The sequence below is a fragment of the Chiloscyllium punctatum genome, chromosome 16, assembly GCF_047496795.1.
Source record: "Chiloscyllium punctatum isolate Juve2018m chromosome 16, sChiPun1.3, whole genome shotgun sequence".
In the NCBI taxonomy this organism is placed as follows: domain Eukaryota; kingdom Metazoa; phylum Chordata; class Chondrichthyes; order Orectolobiformes; family Hemiscylliidae; genus Chiloscyllium; species Chiloscyllium punctatum.
In genome coordinates this window covers 419,467-436,454 of record NC_092754.1, presented here as the reverse complement: position 1 = coordinate 436,454, position 16,988 = coordinate 419,467, and the positions used below count along the sequence as shown (strand labels likewise).

General features: G+C 41.8%; 1 protein-coding gene across 3 annotated transcripts in view; it reads right to left on the bottom strand.

Annotated features, from left to right (window-relative positions):
• vwa5b1 (von Willebrand factor A domain containing 5B1) overlaps positions 1-16,988 on the bottom strand; it is a 396,694-nt gene that overhangs the window by 155,293 nt on the left and 224,413 nt on the right. For 2 of the 3 annotated variants that reach the window (XM_072585920.1, XM_072585921.1), the window contains 3 exons: positions 7,461-7,521; positions 5,192-5,315; positions 1,976-4,803 (listed from right to left, as the gene is read on the bottom strand). In XM_072585920.1, coding sequence (XP_072442021.1) covers positions 4,051-4,803; positions 5,192-5,315; positions 7,461-7,521 — 938 coding nt within the window. In that variant the 3' untranslated portion in view covers positions 1,976-4,050. Of the gene's footprint in view, positions 1-1,975; positions 4,804-5,191; positions 5,316-7,460; positions 7,522-16,988 lie in introns of those variants that run through there. The other variant, XR_011962666.1, reaches the window with a different exon arrangement.

Genomic DNA, 16,988 nt, shown 5'->3' with positions numbered 1-16,988 from the left:
TTTAACTCAGCTTCTAGACAGGGGCAAGTTCTCAATTCTGTGCCACCTCCAATATCCTTTTCCCTTGCTCATTCTAAAGGTGAAATTTGTTTTCATAACTCGTTTCCCAGTTCAGAATTCAAGTAAATCTTTTGGCACATGAACATTATCAGACCATTCTTACTGACTCCTACTCAGCAAGCAGTGAACTGCATTATATTTTATGAGCACCAATTAAAATATTTTCAAAATTTTAAGGTGAAAAGCAGGAGGTATAGAGGGGGGATTTCAGGAAAAATATTTTCACCCAGAGGGTGATGGGGGAATGAACCATCTCGGAGGTTAGTTGAAGTGGGTAACCCCATACCCTTTAAATAATACTTGATGAGCACTTGAAATGTCATAACATTCCGGGTTATGAACCAAGTTCTAGAAAGTGGGACCAGTATAGATTTAGAGTAGTTTTGTCATGCAGATGTGAAGAGACATGAGGCCTTTTCTGTACTGTCTGATTTATGATTCTATGAACACAAACTGACCTTCATGCACATTTTAATGATCATACAATAAAAGTCAAGCCAAACAATGTACCAAGATGTAATATTGAAACAAATAAAATAATGACTGACTGTGTATGTAGACTGTTTCATTACCAATGTTATTCAACATCCTGAAAGAACTGCATGTAATAGTGATCAAATCACCGGGTGACCAATTACACCTGGTACCTGAAACTGGTTTCATTTTATTGTTCAAAACTCAAAATCTTAAATGAGGGTAAAAACCCACATAGAACACTGGAATCTGACCACCTACGTTATTACTCTTCAATGTTACACTTTGAAATAGTATAGAACAGAAATCATGCAGAAACGCTGGGATCTATTAAATATGTTTCAGTAATCTAAAGGTTATTAGCTCTAGTGTTTAAAGCAAAATGGGAAAGAATGACCATTTCTCAGCTTGTTCTGTTTGACCGTAGTTATGAGTTGCTAAGAAATTCAAACCATTGACAGTCAGTGGCCTGAGAGAAATCATTGTCAAAACGTGCGGCGCTGGATAGGCGCAGCCAGTCAGGCAGCATCCGAGCAGCAGGAGACTCGATATTTCGAGCATAAGCTCTTCATCAGGAATGAAGAAGAACTTAAGCTTGAAATGTTGACTCTCCCACTCTTCGGATACTGCCTGGCTAGCTGTGCTTTTCCAGCACCATACTTTTTGACTCTGATCTCCAGCATCTGCAGTCCTCACTTTCATCTGAGAGAAATCATTGTTGTCTTACACTATTCCAATCTGGTCCATTTTTGTTCACAATCCTGAGCTGAAACAACTGCAAAAATTACATTGATAAAGATCTCCAATGTGTCAAGAGACGTTTATTGTATTAATCTTAGCCAAAAGCAAATAAAATTACAATATCAAATCTAATTATAGTTAGCATTATCAAAATTAATCATTTAATCGTATTCACTCTTCTTACTCCTAATTCTCTGCTTCCCCATTGTCTAACTGGATTATTTTATTGATTAAACATTACTTATATTGAAGTTGGAGCTATCAATATGCTCCTTTCTTTTGTTAGTTTTGTTTTTCCTAAGGGTGAATTAGCAGAGGCCAGTACTACAGAGACACAGTCAGCACCAGGTGGTCACTGTGCCTGCCACATCACTGCTATGGTTAACTACTTGCATCAAAGAAGAGGACTAATGAAAGGACTTATTTCTGACTCAATTCAATTCAAATCCTAGGTTCATGATATTCATGCAGCCCAACTCCCAACACTTGTCTGCCTTGCTCAGGACTCCTGAGTTGAAAAATGTGGTGCTGGAAAAACACAAAAGCCAGGCAGCATCCGAGGAGCAGGAGAATCGACGTTTAGGGCATAAGCCCTTCTTCAGGAATCTGAAGGATTCCTGAAGAAGGGCTTATGCCCTAAACGTCGATTCTCCTGCTCCTTGAATGCTGCCTGGCCTGCTGTGCTTTTCCAGCACCACATTTTTCAACTCTGGTACTCCAGCATCTGCAGTCCTCACTTCCACCCAGTTGCTCAGGACTCCTCACTGCCCCTCTCCCACTCACTGCCCTGTTCTGTCACCATTTACCATACCCTTTGAGTGTGAGGGAGTCTTTGAGGGAAACTTTGACAAAGGGTCAGTTAGACTCGAAACGTCAGCTCTTTTCTCTCCTTACAGATGCTGCCAGACCTGCCAGACCTGCTGAGATTTTCCAGCATTTTCTCTTTTGGTCCTAGAATTCCCTCCCTTGTGGCATTGTGGGTCTACCTATTGTGCATGGACTGATGAAGGAGCAGCGCTACAAAAGCTAATGCTTCCAACTAAACATGTTGGACTATAACCTGGTGTTGTGTGATTTTTTAAGTAGTTCAAGAAGGTAGCTCACCACCTTCTGAAGAACTAGAGACTAATAATAAATGCTAGCCAGCCAGCAATGCTCACATGTCACAAGTGAATCAAATAAAATGTGTGATGCACGAAGGTACAGCATCAGTTGGCCCTGCACATGTGCCTATGAATGGGTTGGAGATTAATTCTGGTTCCAGGCACACATCAATTACTTCAATAGTGCAGACTTCCTGTCATAGTCTGGTGCTAGGAGATGTGGTGATTTCAATGATTAGTCACTGCAGTGTAAACCATTTATATTTCAGCAACTCACCTAGTCTCCTTCAACAACATCTTCCAAGCCCCTAACCTCTACCATTTAGAATGATAAACATCCTCTCACTCCACCATCGATGCTCAATAGCAGCAGTGTGTACCAACCACAAGATGCATTTCAGAAATTCACCAAGGTTCCTTTAACAACGCCTTCTAAACCCACAATCTCCACTATATAAAAGGACAAGGGCAGCAGATACATGGTAACAACATGCACTGCAGGTTCCTTCCAATCCGCTCACCATCCTGACTTGGAAGTATGTCTGTTCCTCCAGTGTGACTGGGTCAAAATCCTGGAACTCTATTCTTAACAACACTATGGTAGTTCCTGAATGCATTCACTAGCTCAAGAAGACAGTTCACCACCACTTTCTTAGGGGCAATTTTCCTAAATACATTAGGGTACATTTAACTTTGAAGAACATCTAACGAGCTGCCACTGGTGAAGTTAATGGAAGAATTGGGCAGCCCACATTATCATCTGTGTTAAAATTCCTCTCAGCCTGAAGTTACTTTGCATGATCAGTGTTTTAAAATTAAATTTGATTGTGTGCTCTTTATCTCCACTGCGGTATTTTAGCAAAGGTATGAAAGGGATCTCAGATGAATGTGTTAGGATGTCATGGATTAGTATCAAAAGAAATCAGTAAAGAGTCATGGGGGTAACATTAACCAATAACCCCAGGGGAAATGTAACAGGATCAGGCTGGCCACCTTCAACACCTTACCAGTTTTTACTCTTCACTTACTTTGGGCAACTTGATCATGCCAGTTAACCACCATGTGACCTCAGCTAAAATTCTTTAAAGCTAGCTATTTACTTTCTTTATTCTTTCCCCAACTTCCATCCATTTGTATCAGGAGAATTATAAAAATCCATGAGTTAATCTGTAGAAAAACAATTTTAATGGTAATTTTTATAATTAATCCAAAGTGTACACTTTAAAATTGGCATGAGTCCACTCAGGTTAAACTGTACCATTGTTTTATTCAACAAACCCAAGGAGTTGAATGCTGAAGGGACATGAATCACCCTGTACTCTTTTGTTAAACCATTCATGACATTAAAAGCTTACAATAAAGAAACAATTTTGTCGAACACATATAACTAAGTCACAAATTTGAAATACTGCTTTAATTATCAGAACAATTCGATAAAACCAACCCAATGATATCAACCCTCTTAACAATGCAGACTGACAGTGAGGGTCAATACAGAATGCCCCAGCCTGGACCAATGCACTCACAAACTGAGGGATGTCTTCAAAAGAACCATAAGGCAAAAGTTAGTGTAAACCTTAGGCCATTTATTAATAATTTAACGACTTCCAAATTTGCAAAGAACGTTGTTAAGAAAAAAGATTGAGAATTCAGCTATACTGAGGCAAAGCATTTAAACACTGTTTGGGTTGTAGCACAGCATATTCAGCTGCAGGTTTTCATCCCAATGCCTTAACAGAACAAATAGCTGTCTGGCTGAAGCTTTTACAGTGGCCAGTTCACGGCCCTCTGGTATAACCTGTGTATCCAGCCACATACTGGCTTTTGCAGCCACTAGCTCCCACTCAATGAAATAAGCAGCAGAGCTGTGCTCCAACCAGGCTAAGGCAACAGCTGTGGACCAGACTGTTCCCTCTGGATCCGTGAACTGTTGAAGTTCACTGGAAGTTGTTGAGAATGAAATATCACTGCTGTCTGTTTCAGACCCTCTGCCACTGTCAGTCTGCAGAGCACTAGATGCCTCAGGATTTCCTGGAGATGAGAATCGCCGCACAATTACAGCTGGAGGGAGAAGATCGGGACTGCCACTCATAACTTTGGATTGGATTTCAACTAAACTGCTTGAAAAGTGACGCGGTCCTAACTGTTCTAAACCACCTCGGCATTCTTCCAATCCCAAATAATTCAATGCTGCCATTTTCCCAGTTTCTTTCTGACGGAATGCTTCTCTGGTTCCATTCTCTTCATCACGCTGCACTGTTCTTTTGTCATGGAAACTACTGCAATGACCACGAGAGCCGGGACTGGCGTTTGATCGATGACATGTAAAGGGTGAGGTCCATTTCAGCTGCTCCATGGGAATATTAATGGCTTCACAAAAAGCCAGATTAAGCAAGAAAGCTCCCGATGCCAACTGCAAATTAATCTGAAGAATGCAATGATATCACTATGTCATTATAATATTTATGCACTCGAGACGGACAATTTCATTCAATTCATAACAGTATGAGAGCTTAAATTGAGAGAAAATCAAAAGTTCCTTAATTTTAAGTGTTAATTATATACATTGGATCTACAATTAGTTGTTCAGAGTTTGGAAACGTTATTGAAAAGAGGTTATTTGGAAATGAGTTAATTTTGACTTTTCTATTTGCACTGAATGAAAAAGCAAAAGCTCTACACTGATTAATCTGCTTCAACAGAATCCAAGTTACTCTGGAGGATTTATCACTTTTAAACAGTTAGTACCTGTGAAATAAAATAAAAACATTTTTCCAACAGTAGAAATAGTGAAAGAGAATGTTGCTACTGACCAGTGGTAGGTAATCATTGTTCTCAGTCTCTGGCTCACAGGCAGACTCGCTCATCTTACTGACTGATCTGCACAGAAAACCTTTTGCAGCTTGAGTCAACATTCGGGTTTTACCAAGGTTCAACCTTCAATAAAATATTTTTAAAAATCTTCAAAATTCCACTACTCACTGGCTTGGAGATTATTAATGACACCATCTAGATTATCAGCAATTTCTCCTTGAATTATTTCTTGCAAATATTTGTAAATTAATTTGCTTTTACACAGTATATTGCACCAATCTTTAAGTATTGTTAATGGACTGAATAGTATGTTGAAAAAAACTAACATTAAGATACTTTTGAACTTTTCTATTATGTGAGTGTTGCAATTTTTAAAAAAAATTGAATATCTTAGCTCATTTGTGGATCTTTAATGAAATAAAATCAAGCATTTAAAAGTGATTGTAGTGATTAGAACAAGGTCAGCCAGGTGGATCTCATAGGTATGAGTTCCTTAATTGGGGGCTGTTAATCTGGTCTAATCAGGGAGCCATGGCTGACAGATATAAACAGGAGTGTCAGAGGTTCTATTCAATCCAGGAGCCAGCTCTGAACTAACTGGGTCAGTGTCACGTACTGTGCATGTGTAGATAAAGGGTCACTTGTGATGGGATACTAGCTTCGATGTGTTATTTCAGTGATGTGACTGAGACCTCAGTTTAATATTAGGGTGAGCAGTTTAAATTAAACTAAAAACTTCAAGTCTAACAATGTAAAAATTCAAATGAACTGTCAACAAGGCAACATGATCATCAGAAATGATGGCTCCTGGACTATTCTCCTATCATCCAGAACCAGATAATTTGTTATGGGTTCATTAAATTTTGACTTTGCAAAAGGTTACAATTAACTTTGATGTTTCCAAAAATTAAAATGCTTTTATGAAATAACACGTCCATTCAATACAATTCCATGCACATGATTCCAAATAGCACCTCTATGCCAACCTACCTCAAGGCTCTTTATATTTTGTTTAATCTTTGCTGCTTTCTCTCCAAAAGCATTGATACATGGACAGAAAACTATTGGTTGTTAAGCCTTTAGTTTTTCTTATAAACCTACCATCCAATCTGCACATACAAAGAAAGACCCTGTCTCACTAGGTCTCTGTCCTTACTGCCTGTTCATGCAGCTTCAAATTGAGAAGATGATCTCCCAGTGCTGATTAAATATAGTAACCCATTGAGTGGCATTAAAGTCTTCCTTTCTTTTGGTTTCATGGATTGTGGGTGCCAATGGCAAGATCAGCATTTGTTACTTTTAATTCAAAAGGACAGTTTCGAGTTAATAAATTGGTGTGGGTGTGGAATCAGATGTAGTCACAGACCAGTTTCCCTCCAGGAGTTTAATGAACTGAAATAACATAACTGTGATATTTTCCGTCACCGTTACCAACTCTAGTTTTCTTTTCAGACTTGTCAATTAAATCCACCAGCTCCTGGGGTGGGATGTGATCCCAGGTCACCAGAGCTTTAGCCTTAGCCTCTGGAATACAAATCCAGCAGCATTGCCCCACCATCTGCCAATTTGTCAGTTTTACTCTGAGGGTGCCCTCTCTGTACTTTGTTCTCACAAGGGTTGCACCTGCAACCATGAAGAATAACAGAACAAAAACACTGGGGCTTTAAATAAATATCCTTCTTTTCTAATGGACATACAAAGCAATGTAAGCAGCATTCAGCCTGTGAATTAGACAGAAGAAAATTATTTTGTTCAAAATGCCTGTACTCATTGTTAGCACATTCTCAGGTCTGTTAAAACAAATAACCCACTAATTTCCTGAAGATCCAGTCATTTTAGTTTAAGTCTCTTTGATATATTTCATACATCCATCTGGTTTGAAATCCCTAAAGAACAGAACATGGTGAAATGACACAACAGGTCAGACAGCATTAATGGGGAGAAACAAATCTGCAATCTTTCCCAGTTGTTAATCCCTGTTTTAATGTCTCCATATATATTTGAGTCCTCAGTACCCTGACCGGTCACTGACAGCTCAGTCCAAAGGAGTAGCAGCAATGTCTGTCTGAGTTTTGGGTTGGACACCTTCTTTGGATAAAGTTTTCTCTGTAACTGAGCCTTTGCTATCTGAACTGGGTGTATCCAACACTATTAAACATTTGATTTCCCTGCACTAACAGCCTTTGCTTGATGAAATGCAAAATAGACACAAGAAAGAAAACAAGATGATAAGTTTGAATTAATAGAACAATTGTCAACTTTGCGTACCTCGTAGTAAATAGGCTTTCTGCCGAACGTTGTGATGAAACTGAAGGGCTTCTCACTGATGCTAAAAGAAGGAGAGATAACATGATCAGAAATAATTCAAGATGAAGTCTTTCTTAAGTTACAAAGTTTCTTTTCCATAATTCTGAATATGTATGCTATTTTACTGATAAACCTTAGGTACTTATAGAGCATTGTCAAGATGACATTCTTCTTCCAGTTTTGTCCAGGAGAGGGAAGAGAATTATACAGACACTATGGGGATTTCTTAAATTGGGGATTCAAGTTTATGTTAATTAATTCTAATGATGCTTCAAATTCCTCGCAACAATTGAAGTTCAATGAGGCATTCAAAACAAAACTGAATGGTTATTTTAAAAGGAACGCAATGTAACAGGGAGAATGTAAATATAAGCAACTCATTTAGAGATTCGGTATAAACACAATCACAGAATTATTACAGTGCAAAAGGTGTCCATTCAGCCTATCATATCTCCACCAACTCCATTACCCAGTACTAATCTCCTGCCTTTCCCAATAGCCATGCACACAATTACTATCCAAAGATCCCTCCAGTGCCGAAATGAACCTGACATCACCACGTTTCCAGGCACTGCATTCCAGTACATTTCCCAACAGTTCTTTAGTTCCTTGATGCAATATGATGCTCACATTCTGACCCTTTTATTTTCTGGTAACAATCAGCTCCATCCTGCAATCCTACCTTCTCCTTTACCTTTGATTTTAGTTTCCATGAAACTGACCCCCCTGCACACTATTTGGTTTAAAGCCTTATCTACAGGGAGAAAGTGAGGATTGCAGATGCTGGAAATCAGAGTCAAGAGTGTGGTGCTGGAAAAGCACAGCTGGTCAGGCAGTATCCGAGAAGCAGGAGAATTGATGTTTTGGGCATAAGCCTTCATCAAGAATCCTGATTCCAGATGAAAGACTTAGGCCCAAATCGTCAATTCTCCTGCTCCTTGGATGTTGCCCTCTGGCTGTGCTTTACCAGCACCACACTCTTCGAGTCCTATCTACTGCCCAATTTGTCTGCATTCTAGTCCCAACATGATTCAGATGAAGCCCATCCCATTGGAACAGTTCTCTCTTTCCCTGTAAAGGTGAAAGCCAGACGATAACATATAAAGAGCAGAATTAGGTCATTCCACCCATTGAGCCATTCAATCATGGCTGATACATTTCTCCAGCCCATTCTCTTGCCTTCTCCCCATAACACTTGATCATCTTACTAATTAGGAAACCTGTCTATTTTGGTCTTAAATACACTCAATCACTGGCCTCGCAGCCCTCCATGATAATGGGTTCCACAGATTCACCATTCTCTGGGTGAAAAAATTCCTCCTCATCTCAGTTCTAAAGCATTGCCTCTTCACTCTGAGGATATGGGTTCTAGTCTCTCCTTCTTGTGGTAACACCTTCACATCCACTCTCTCCAGGGCTTCTCAGTATTCTGTAAGTTTCAGTCAGATCCACACTCATCCTTCAAAACTCCGAATACAGACTCAGAGTCCTCAACTGCTCCTCATATGACAAGCCCGTCATCCCAAGATCATTCTTGTAAATCCCCGTGGACCCTCTCCAAGGCCAGCACATCTTTCCTTCGACATGGGCCCAAATCTACTCACAGTATTTCAAATGCCGCCTGACCAGAGCCTTACACAGTCTCAGTAGTACATTGCTGCTCTTGTATTCTAACCATCTTGAAATGAATACTAACATTGCATTTCCCTTCCTAACTGCCAATTGAACCTACATGTTAACCTTAAGAGAATCCTAACCTAGTTTTCCTAAGTCACTTTGTGCTTCAGCTTTCTGAAGCCTTCCCCATTTAGAAAATAGCCTATATCTTTACTCCTCCTACCAAAGTGCATAACCTCACAGTTACCCACATTATATTCCATCTGCAAATTCTTTGTCCACTCTCCTAGCATATCCAAGTCCTTCTGCAGCCTCCCTACTTCCTCACATTATCATTGCCCCTCCACCTATCTGCAAACTTAGCAACAATGCCCTCAATTCCTTCGTTCAGATCATTAACAGAACTGTAGGACCAAGGAAACATACGACCAAAAGGCAATCCCAGATCCCTTTGTAAACCCATACCCCTGCAATTTACACCAGTTAAGATCCAGGTAATTTTTAAAAGAGTGTAGGGTCTTTGCCTCCACCCCTAACTCAGGCAGCAAATTCTGGACACACACCACCTTCTGCATAAAAATGTTTTTCCTCATCCAACCCTGGCAACTTTTCAACTTTCAAGGATTCCAAATCCTCAAGCACTTTCTCTCATTATGATTTTTTTGTCTAATATTTCACATGAATGTATAATATGAATTGTTGTGGATTCAATACAGCAGAACTCCACTAGTAACCAGCTGCAATCCTGAAAAAGCCCCCTTTATTCCCATCTGCAAGACAACCAATCACTCAATTACTCATACGAGTAATTTGTTTCTAACACCATGGGCTCTTAACATATTTAGCAGCCTCGTGTATAACAGTGTTGGGGGGCGGAGTTGGTATTGGACAGGGTTGGGGGGGAGCGGGGTTGGTATTGGACAGGGTTGGGGGGGTGGTGGTTTTGGATGGGGTTTGGGGGGGCAGGTGGTGGGTTTGAATGGGGTTTGGGGGGGTCGGTGGTGGTTTTGGATGGGGTTTGGGTGCAGGCGGGGGGCAGTGCTGGAGGGATTGTGGGTGGCGGGCAAAGTAGGAAGTGGGCGAGGCGGTGTTGGGGGCGGTGGGGGATGGTGTTGGATGGGATTGGGGATGGGCAGGGGGTAGTGTTGGAGGGGCTGTGGGCAGTGGGCGATGTTGGGGGTGGGCAGGGGGTGGTGTTGGATGGGATTGAGGGCAGGGGGCGGTGTTTGACGAGGTTGAGAGGTGGTGGGCAGGCGGTTTTGGATGGGACGGGGGCGCGGTGTTGGACGGGGTTGAGGGGGGTTCGCGCGCGGAGTGCTGCTGCCTCATCTCCTGAACGGGGAGAAGACTTAAAAAACTCCAAGCCCTAGAGGAAAGGCATTTAATCGATTAACCGAATAATTAATTATCTGAACAAAATAGTGTAGGTTCATCTCATTCAGACAATCGAGGTTCCTCTGTACAGCTAAAATATCAATAAAAGAAAGAGGATTTGGTATAACTTTAACACTATCGGAAAACCTCAATAATCTATTATTCAGTGAACAACTAAATAGTAACTGTTCCAATATAGTAACATCCCATTAACACATCCTTGGCAAAGGAAAATTCAGTAAAATAGATTGTATCACGTGCAATGTTTCTCCAATCCAGGAGAGAGAGAGAGAAAACAAATATTTTGCTGTGATAGGGAGAGACATATGGCAGCTTCAAAACCCCAACAATTGCTGAAAACTAAATTAAAACCCTGCTTCTGTGGGAGCTGATTCCACCTGTTCAGGCTGCTTCTGTTTTTCCAACTTTAAAAAAAAGACCCAAGGCCTCACAAACTGTTTACTTTATTAGCTTGTAACAGACTGCTTGGTATTTCTGTCTTAACCTCTCTTCATTAAAAACTGGACAAAATACCCCTCTTAAAGCCATAGTATCATCACATAATGGACTCTAAAATTTCACCACTGACTGAGGTCAGGCTAAGTGACCCATAGTTTCCTGTATTCTGCCTGACTCCCTTCTTAATCCCTACATTAACCATTTTCCAGTTCTCTGAGACTATCCCTGACTCCAGTGATTTCTGAAAGACTACCACCAATGCCTCTACAATCTTCTCAGTTATCTCCTTCTGAACTCTGGAATGTAGACCATCCACCTTCAGGCCTTTCAGCTTCCTCGGCACCTGTTGATGACCAATACACTCACCTCTTCCCTGACTCTCTTGAAGTTCTGGAATGCTGCTGCTATCTTCCACTGTGAAAATTGATGCAAAGTATGTATTGAGTTCCTCCTCCATTTCTTTGTTCCACATTATTGCTTTTCCAACCTCATTTTCCAACAGGCCAGAGTCCACTCTTGTCTCTCTTACCATTTTTATGTCCTAAAAAAACTCTTGCAATCTTCTTTGACATTAGTAGCTAGTTTGCTCTGATTTTTCATCTTCTCCACTCCCCCCCCCCCCCCCCCCCCCGCCCCTCCAACCCCCCAAACTTTCCTTTGCTTTTATCATTACCCTCTTCTGGTTTTTACTTCCCAATCCTCTGACTTCCCACTAATATTTACTACACTAAATGCTTTCTCTTTTGATTTTATGTTGTCCCTGACTTCCTTTGTCATCCCCTTAGTATGTTCTTACTGCTTGGGATGAATTTATGCTGTGTCTCCTGGATTAATCCCAGAAACCCCTCATTTCTAATCTTTCCTGCTAGGCTCCCTTCACAATCAACTCTGGCTAACTCCTCCCTCATGTCTTTGTAGTTACCTTGACTCAACTGTAGTCCAGTTACACCTTCTCCATCTCAAACTGCATGGTGAATTCTGTCATATTACGGTCACTGCTTACTAGGGGTTCCTTCATCTTAAATTCCCCAGTCAAGTCTGCCTCATTAGGAAATGATATCACTACAGGAAATGACAATCTTCTAATGCAAGGAAACCCAAACATATAAATAGAAAGCAGGAAACATCAGCAGTGCTTCGTCCAGAGGCTCAGTGAAGATGTTACCTAGTAGGGTGATGAAACATCTGAAAATGAACCTTCTAGCTCAGCGAGCAAACCTATATCCAGTAATAGAAGAACTACCTATATTCATGTAATACACCACCTGTGCCACCCGACAATAGACCAGGATAAACACAATGGGCTGAAGGGCCAGTAATGACTGTGCTGTAATAATTCTGTGATACAATGAAGCTTCCACTTGACATTTCTGCCAATGATCTGCTGTAGATCACAATACATTCTTGTGATGGCACGTATGCTCTTGGGAAGGAAGAACTATATTTTATCCATAAGTAATGATCCCTTTAAGAACTGGTTTCTCCAGCATCTCACATGATGTGCTGGACATGAAAAAGATGCTTCCCTTGGGGCCAGTCCAGAACTAGAAGGCACAATTGCAAACTTAGCGATTGGCCTTTTAGGACAGAGGTGAGGGGAAATCTCTCTCAGAGCATTGTGCAACTTTAAAGCACTGCATCGGGAGGGGTTGGTATTGAGTATTTTTTAAGGTAGGGATAGATTCTTGTTAGGCAGTGAATCAAAGGTTATCAGGATAGATGAGAACGTGGAATTGAAATAAAAGCATTTCAACCATGATTTCATTGAGTGGCAGAGCAGGTTTGAAGGGCTGAATGGCCTCTTCTGCTCCTATCCTGTGTGTTTCATCTCTGGGAAAAAAAATTCCACTAAGCAATCATATGACCAACCTTCCCAGGGAATTAAACATTCAGGAAAAGAGGTAAAGAAGTTACATATCAGGTTATCAGGTTCCTGGTTTAAATAGTTTAATCTTTAGGTTTTAGAGCATGTGGGTGATAGAAGAAAAAATATCTCTCTCAAACAGAGAGAAGTTGGAATTTAGTGTGTTGGCTAAAAGGGTTTATGAACTTAAAAACGTTGATGGATATAAGAGCCAAACTGAACCAAAGTGGTGACACTGATTAACTAAGTGAAGCCTGCAATTGAATAACTGCTGGAAGAGACATAAACAGACAACTTTGCCAGATCTGAGTGAAAAGCCCAGGTGATATCAACCTTTACTCAAATCTATGAAACATCATGCAGCCCAAACAGTTAGTCTTTCAATTTTTAATACACAGCTGCCTTGAGGATGTAAGTTTAACGTGTGCTTGAGAAAATGTGTTTAAAAGAGTTCAGTTTAAATTATAGGTAACTGAGTACTTCTGTTCACCTCAAACTATTAATAGCTTTAACATAACTGATTATTTAAGACAGATTTTAATTTTTAGGACTCAAAGTCTTTGATTTTGCAACAGCAAAATTATTTAAATTTAAACTATGAACCTTGTGTCTTTATTCTTGTAGCGAATAGTTGGGTTTATGAACTGGAAAAAAGCAAACATGTTATGTGGAAAACCATAACTAACTAACTGAGCTATCTCAAACAGTTTAAAAAAAAAACTGGAAAGAGTAAAACTGCATCAGTCTAGGCATCAGAAATGTAAAGGAGAAAGTGAGGACTGCAGATGCTGGAAATCAGAGTCGAAGTGTGTGGTGCTGGAAAAGCACAGCAGGTCAGGCAGCATCCGAGGAGCAGGAGAGTCGATGTTACAGGCATAAGCCCTTCATCAGGAATGGGTGGACAGTGGCCCAAGGGGCTGAGAGATAAATGGGAGCGGGGGTGGGCCTGGGGGGAAGGTAGCTGGGAATGCGATAGGTAGATGAAGGTGAGGGGTGAAGGTGATAGGTCAGAGCAGAGGGTGGGGCTGATAGGTGGGAATGAAGGTGGATAGGTAGAACAGTTCAAGAAGGCGGTACCGAGTTGGAAGGTTGGATCTGGAATAAGGTGGGGGAGGGCAAGTGGGGAAATTGGTGAAATCCACATTGATCCCATGTGTTTAGAGCATCCCCCTGGTCCTCACCTTCCACCCCATCAACCACCAGATACATCGCATCATCCTCCACCATTTCTGCACCTACAAACGGACTCTCCTTACCTCTATCTGCATTCTGGAGACCATTCCCTCTGTGCCTCCCTTGTTATGTCCACACCCCTCACTAAACCACCCTCCACTCCTGGCACCTTTCCCTGCCACCATAAGAAGTGCAAAACTCTGCACCCACACCTCCCCCTTCACCTCTGTCTAAGGCCCCAAAGGATCCTTCCACATCCACCTGTACTTTCACACACGTCACCTACTGTGTTTGTTGTTTTTCGTGTGGTATCCTCGACATGAGGGAGACAGGAGGCCAACTTGAGGAACATTTCAGAGAACATCTCTGGGACACACACACTAAACAGCCCCACCACCCTGTGGCTAAACACTTTAACTCCCCCTTCCACTCCGCCAAATATGTACAAGTCTGGGACGTCCTCCATCGCCAAACTCTAACCACCCAATGCCTGGAAGAAAAACGCCTCATCTTCAGCCTTGGGACCCTCCCATGGAATCAATGTGGATTTCAACAGTTTCTCCAAACCCCCCTCCCCCCCCACCTCATCCCATATCGAACCTTCCAACTCAGCACCACCCTCTTGAACTGTCAATTGACAATAGACAATAGGTGCAGGAGAAGGCCATTCAGCCCTTTGAGCCAGCACCACCGTACATTATGGTCATGGCTAATCATCCACAATCAGTATCCTATGCCTTCCTTATCCCCATAACCCTTTATTCCACTATCTTTAAGAGCTCTATCCATCTCTTTCTTGAAAGTATCCAGAGACTTGGCCTCCACTGCCTTCTGGGGCAGAGCAGTCCATGTCCTACCTATCCATCAGAAATGTGAAATCAGCAATTTAAAGCATGAATTCCTGCAATTCGATCGGTTGAGTGCTTTAAGTTTGAATTTCTTTCTAAATGTTAACATTACAAACAGGATTAAAGCAATAGTAAGGTAGAGAAGATATTCTAGATGGGTGCTTCAAAGGCCACCACTGAGAGTAGTTTGGTGGCACCACTAGTGACAAAGCTGGCTGGCTACTTCTATCCATCAAAGCTGCAGCAGGTTGAGAGGTAAACAACCATCAGCTTTACCTTGGCCTTCCCAATCCGCCTATCACTGACATATCTGTCCTTAACAGTGTGAGCAAGAGTGACCATCACACAATCCTCTAATGGAAACAAAGCTCCCACTTTACCACTGAAGGGACTCTCCATTGTGATTTATAGAATATTTACAGTATTATCCCTGAAAGAAAGGGATTGATTCAAAAGAGTTCTGGTGGAAGGTCAAGATTAGTTTTACCATTTTGATTTTAGTTTTGATTCAAAGAGATTTAGTAACTCAAGTCTAGGCATCCATGAGGTGCTGTGAGCCATCAGCAGCAGCAGAATTGTACTCCAACACAATGTATAATCTCATGGCCCAGCAGAACCCCCACTCAACCATTCCCATCGGGCCAGGGGATGGAGGCTATGCCAGGAGCAGCACCAGGTACACCTGAAAATGAGGTGTCAACCTGGTGAAATAGCAGCTCATAATTACTGAACAGCAGAAGCAGCATGTCGGAGACAAAGCTCAGAAAGCCATCCAATTACTAGCGGTGCAGTTACTAGCGGTGTTCCGCAAGGATCTGTTTTGGGACCATTGCTGTTTGTCATTTTTATAAATGACCTGGAGGAGGGGCTAGAAGGTTGGGTGAGCAAGTTTGCAGATAATACGAAAGTTGGTGGAGTTGTTGAGAGTGAGGAAGGATGTGGCAGGTTACAGCGGGATATGGATAAGCTGCAGAGCTGGGCAGAAAGGTGGCAAATGGAGTTCAATGTGGGTAAGTGTGAAGTGATTCACTTTGGTAAGAGTAACAAGAAGATGGGGTACTGGGCTAATGGTCGGATACTTGGTAGTGTGGATGAGCAGAGGGATCTTGGTGTCCATGTACACAGATCTCTGAAAGTTGCCACCCAGGTAAATAGTGCGGTGAAGAAGGCATATGGCGTACTGGCTTTTATTGGTAGAGGAATTGAGTTCCGGAGTCCTGAGGTCATGTTGCAGTTGTATAAGACTCTGGTGCGGCCGCATCTGGAGTATTGTGTGCAGTTTTGGTTGCCATACTATAGGAAGGATGTGAAGGCACTGGAACGGGTGCAGAGGAGGTTTACCAGGATGTTGCCTGGTATGGTAGGAAGATCGTATGAGGAAAGGCTGAGGCACTTGCGGCTGTTTTCGTTGGAGAAAAGAAGGTTTAGGGGTGACTGGATAGAGGTGTACAAGATGATTAGGGGGTTAGATAGGGTTGACCATGAGAACCTTTTTCCACGTATGGAGTCAGCTATTATGAGGGGACATAGCTTTAAATCAAGGGGTGGTAGGTATAGGACAGATGTTAGGAGTAGATCCTTTACTCAGCAAGTTGTGAGTTCATGGAATGCCCTGCCAGTAGCAGTGGTGGACTCTCCCTCTTTATGGGCATTTAAACGGGCATTGGATAGGCATATGGAGGACAGTGGGCTAGTGTAGGTTAGGTGGGCTTGGTCCAAAGGGCCTGTACTGCGCTGTATTTTTCTATGTTCTATGTTCTATGTTCAAACCCTTGACTTCTGTAGAGGTCACATTGAAATGCGACTGCCTGGAGGCTCCCCTTCAAGTCAAACATCATTTGATTTATGGGAGATGGGAACATATTGGTAGTGTCACTGGACTAGTAACTCAATGACTCAGGCTGGTGGGAGTTGAACACACGTCCCGAGAATTTTAACAAAAACAGAAATTGCTGGAAAATCTCAATCTTCTTCTTCAAGGCTAACCGGACCTGAAACGTTAACTCTCATTTCTCTCCATACATATTGCCAGACTTGCTTAGATCTTCCAGAAACTTCCATTTTTGTTAAAGCTCTGGGGATATGGGTTCAATTCCCATGATGGTAACTGTTGCAGTTTGAATGTAATCAGTTTGGAATGTAAACAAAATGATA